General features: G+C 50.3%; 1 protein-coding gene across 1 annotated transcript in view; it reads right to left on the reverse strand.

Moving 5' to 3' along the window:
* Positions 1-749: 749 nt before the first annotated feature.
* LOC102370827 overlaps positions 750-5,067 on the reverse strand; it is a 23,205-nt gene continuing 18,887 nt past the window's right edge. Inside the window, exons 7-9 of the mRNA XM_025216553.1 lie at positions 3,480-5,062; positions 2,421-2,460; positions 750-1,634 (exon numbers count right to left, since the gene is read on the reverse strand). Of these exons, the coding sequence (XP_025072338.1) occupies positions 949-1,634; positions 2,421-2,460; positions 3,480-5,062 (2,309 nt within the window). The 3' untranslated portion in view covers positions 750-948. The remainder of the gene's footprint in view (positions 1,635-2,420; positions 2,461-3,479; positions 5,063-5,067) is intronic.

Genomic DNA, 5,067 nt, shown 5'->3' on the forward strand with positions numbered 1-5,067 from the left:
TCCTGGGGTGACGAGGAACAATGGTCAGAAGCTGATGGAGAATAGGTTTAGGTTAGAGATCAGAAGGCAATATTTTACAGTTAGGGTGGCCAAAATCTGGAACCAACTTCCCAGGGAAGTGGTCCTCACCCCTACCTTGGGCAAATTCAAGAGGAGGTTGGATGATCACCTGTCTGGGATCTTGTGAACCCAGCATTCATTCCTGCCTGTGGCAGGGGGTCAGGCTAGATGATCTGTTCAGGTCCCTCCTGACCCTAGCTACTATGATACTATGATGCTAGAAGCTAACCAATTTGGCCATATCTGTATGTGCATGGGTTTTGCCCATGAGAATGACATTGAAATGATAATATTTTTAAGGCCTTTATACCAAAATACTTTTGCAAAGAGGAGCTTTATATTGGATATGGAAATGTGTATGAAAACCTTCAGCTTCCATGAATATTCAAATGAAAGTTTATTTGTCTGCAAATCCAGACCATATCCCTGCCTTAGCCTTTTATTAGCAGAACTTTAGTCCAGGTCCAGAAGTAGCATCATGTGACAGGGACAGACAAATGACATCCTATGATGACCTGAACTGTCCATCTCAACTGCTCTGTTGACTCTTGTTAATCAATAATATTTTAATGACCAGATCCTGCTTAGGATAAGTGGCTTCTGAGCAGAAGGGAGGTCTATGTTTTTAATTGCTGTTAGCCATAACAAGCAGCAGGCACCAGCCCAATCTCATTGTAAGGCTGAGTTCAAAAGAGGCCTGAAAACTGTAGCTCTAAACTTCAGTGGAATCTAATGCACCATGCTTATAAAAAACAATTAATAACAACCCGATTATTTCATGCCATTTAAAAACTGGCTGCAGGCTGTGTGCAGGGATGACTGGCACCTGTCACCTTTGTAATTCCTCTTCTACTTCCTTACATTCCTCATTATGGTGAGATATTTTTCCTATTTTTTCTTTTCCATCCTGAGTTCCTTCATTTTCACTTGAAGCTTCTTCCTCTGAGCATACTTGTACATGTCATTGGTGTAGTGGTCACCTCCATTCTCCTCCACCATCTCATCGATCATTCGGAAAAGCTCTGAGACCTGGTCCTGCTGCTCCTGTCCTGTTGCTTTGTTATTGAAAGCCAAGCAGCGATTTCCACATTTTTCTAGCAGCTGCTGGAGATCTTTGTCATTAAGTGCTGTTAAATAGTCCTCTAATTTCTTTCCCTGTAAATCATCTTTTCTGGTGAACAAGACAATCATGTATCGAACAGCCTTTTCCCCAAATATATCTTGAATTTGGGCAAGTGCTGCTTTGTCTTCTGCAGAGAAACACCCCACCTGCATGACCAGAACAATGGCGTGGGGACCTGGGGAGGAGACAGCCACACAGCGCCCTATTTCTTTTGCAGTTTCTCTTAAAGAAACTTGTCTGTCATACAAGCCGGGAGTATCAACCACCACCAGGTCTCTGCCATCCCGCTTGCTTGTCGTCTTAGTACATTTCGTTGTTAGTGACTGGGCTGCGAGTGTAGATTCAAAAAACCTCCCCCCTAGGATAGTGTTTCCTGTTGCACTTATCCCACTTCCAGTTTTACCAGTAAGAACAATCCGCAGCTCAGAGCAGTAGATGCCAAGGCCTGGGCCTGTGGAGAGAAAGAGTCACTGGGTGATTGTGAGGAAGTAAAGGAACAGCGGTAGCTCCTGAAGTTTCTGCTCTTGTATCTAGAGATGCTGCAAGGGCTTAGCTTGCCGGCCTGGAGACACTGCATATTGTGGGGGGGTGCAGGACAGGGAGTGGTGAGCATGATCAGCCAGTCCCCCAGGGATGCCGTGGTTCATTCCTGAGTGAGTTCTGCCATGTAGAGCAGAGGCAGCTGGGCTGAGCCGGGCCAGAGCTGGGATAAGGGGCTATGAACTGGGGGAAGGTGCATTTAGGTGGCTCTGTAGTGCCAGCAGGGCTGCCCCTGCAGTGCTCCATCCCATTAATTCTGCACTCAGCCTCTCCCAGTGCAGAGCAAAGCCCAACTGGGCACCACCATGGGAGCCATCCCAGCCAGTTTGGAACAGCAGACAGAGCCCCTGGCAAGGTGCAGAACAAGCTTTCTCTCGGCCACCAAGGAGCAAAACCTGGGCTGGATTTTCAGAGCAGTTGAGCACCTGCCCAAATTACCCCGGGCACCCGCCCTGACTGACACTCCCATCCCCTTCCCCTGCCTGATCAGCTGCTCTGCTTTAAGATCCCAGTCCTGCACAGTGTCTCATCAGCTGCTCTGATTTTTCTCTGGCTGAGTCTTCCCCTGTGCTGCTGTCTCCTCCCAGGCCTTTCGCATGTCCCACATACCAGCTGCCCATGCCTTGCTGGCATCAGTGCCTGCCCTGGAGCATGGCTTAATAGTCATTAATAAGGAAACATGCCATCGTTCCTTTACCTTCTCCATCTTCTTCCTGTCTCTCCGGATTCATCTCAGGCTGAAACATGAAGTCCAAACAATGTCATTACTCCAGAGTGATGATGACCAAGGTGCAACAATCATGAATGGTAGTGCACAGACCTGGGCTCAGCACTGTCCACATTTCGTGCCCTCCCCCCACACCCTGCCCACCAGCCTGGGCTCAGACAAGCTCAGGGCCTGGGAGCTCGTACTCCCTTTCAGGTATAGACTCTATCTGTTCCTAAATACCCAGGACAGCAGTGCATTACTTTGTTTGGATGTCTAGACTTCCTGGGGCCACTACATGCAGTCTGAATGACCAAGCGTTTGGTGCCTTTGTACTGCTGTTGTGCTATGAAAGTGCCCACCCAGCCCCTGAGCCCTCCCCCCTCCATGTCTTTCTCTCACTCCTCCCTAAAGGCTCCCACCCTGCTCTCCAAGCCAGTCCAGGCCCTTCCACCCCAGTCACTCCTGGAGTTCCCTCCCTGCTCCCCACTCCTGCCTGGCTCAGTGCACCTGTTAATGCTCCATGCCTGCCTCCCTACTTCATGTCCATCCTTCCCCTGTTTCCACCAAGACCCACCATGAAGCCTCCGTAGTCCCTAAAACAGCCTCTGCCCCCACCCTTGGTCCCTTTAGGGATAGCTTGAATGCTCTAAACCTTAGTGTAACTGATCTCTCAGAGGGGGTCCCCAGCTGCCTCTTATGCAGGTTCTTGGCACTGAAAAAACTTAGCTCTGGTCCAAAGTTCATAGAAACACTTTTTCCCACACAACACGGCCTCCTGAAACTGCAGGAGGAAGCAGTGAGGTTTCAGAAGAAAAAGCTGATCTGGACAATGGCTAATTCATATTCAGCTTTGTGCACAACTACATATATTTGTCTGATCTCTTTAGTGGATTCTCACTGTTAAAGCCAAATACCTTCCTGACTTCTATCTGTCTGGGAAAAGGATTCCCATTGCAGGTCTATTCCCTGTCACCACAGAACTGTGCATGAGGTGCCTTCCAGCAACACTTTCCTGTAGACCTACATAGATGCAATTATTGCTCCTACCTTTGCCGTGAAGATGGTGGCCTCTTCACTGAAGGAACTCACGCTCCCACCTGTGCACACAGCCAACACTCGGAGTCTGTAGGGTGTCCCTGGCCTCAGCCCATAGATGTCCCAGAGCTCTGCTTTCTTTGCTGTCCTTCGCTCCAGCCATTTGTTTTCCTGTGCAGGGCTTTCACCTCCAGCTTCCTCCCTATACTCCACCCTGTATTCCTTTATACTGACTCCTTCTCCAATGACTTCTGGTGCCTCCCATCTCAAAGAAATGGAAGACAAATCCACATAAGCTGCTACAGGCTTTCCAGGGGGGCTGGTTGGGAGCATCCTGGCAATGTCACTCACATCACTGCTTGAACTGAGCCCTGGTTTGCTCACTGCAGCATAGCGGAACTGGTACTCAATGTTTGCGCAAAGCTGTGATACTGGGAATGACACTTGCTTGTTATTCACACTCACAGCTGTCCAGTCCTCCTGCCCCAATCTTCTGCACTCCACCCGATAGCCAATTATTGCAGCCTGTCCACGGGCTGCTGGTTTCAGTGTGAGCTGCACACGGTCATGGTTGATCCCAGCAATCAGGGGAGGAAGAGGCTTTGCTGGAGGCTCAAAGTTGGTGCTGACCAGCTCCCCATCCTCATACAGGTAAATGGAAGCTCCTGGGTTGTCCTCGTCTGAGACTGAGGTCACAAGGAACCGAGTCTTCCCGCTACATTTATTAACACGTGCAAAGTCTGAGAAGAAACGTGCAGAGACCCGCGCTCTGCGCTGTGCAACGTCGTGCTCAAACCACAGCCTGCAGTTTGATTTCTCACAGGCAGGAGAGGCTGAGGCTGGATCCCAGGTTTTCCTCTCATCTGGGGTGTGAAGCCAGGCATCTAAACCTGATAGAAATGGCTCCTCTCGATGTAAAGAAGTAAATGTAAAGGAGACAACATACATAATCATGGGGTTTGATACGATGTCCCTTAGATCCTCCTCTGAAGAAATCACCTCCACCCCATCTAGCAATGGGAGGTACATGTTCACAAGTTTCATTTCTCTCATTCTTAGATCCAGAAAGTCCCGGAGGTGCTGAGGACTGACTGGTGATTGTTCAATGCTCATTAAAACCTCCTCCAGACACCCTTCCTCTGCTCCTCCTGCACGGATGGCAGGGACGATTGCGGCCAGCTGTTTGTGGAAGGCCTGTCTGTACCGAGTGCACAGCGCCTGGCACTGCTGCAGTTTCCCCTGGATTGCAGGGAAGCGCAGGGCCGTGCTGTCCCTCATCATGTCCCTGCACCGCCTGTCGCAGTCGTTCAGCTGCTCCAGGACAGCCTGGGCCTTAGCCGTGAGCCTTGCACTGATCTCACGGACCACCGCAGCGCCTCGAGCATCGGCCCTGCTCAGCGGGTACAGCCAGACGCTCAGCGGGACGGCCTTCTCCCCACCGTCCCCCACCAGCTTTGGGAGGGTGGCACACACTCTCGTGGCATCTTGGTAAGTCGCTGGATTGTCCTTGAGAGCAAAGTCACCGTAGTAAGTGCAACGGATATGCTGAGCCTCTTCTTTCTCTCTGCCATCCACTTCGACTTCTCCATCTTGTCCTGCT

This window comes from Alligator sinensis, unplaced genomic scaffold (assembly GCF_000455745.1).
Source record: "Alligator sinensis unplaced genomic scaffold, ASM45574v1 scaffold524_1, whole genome shotgun sequence".
In the NCBI taxonomy this organism is placed as follows: Eukaryota; Metazoa; Chordata; order Crocodylia; family Alligatoridae; genus Alligator; species Alligator sinensis.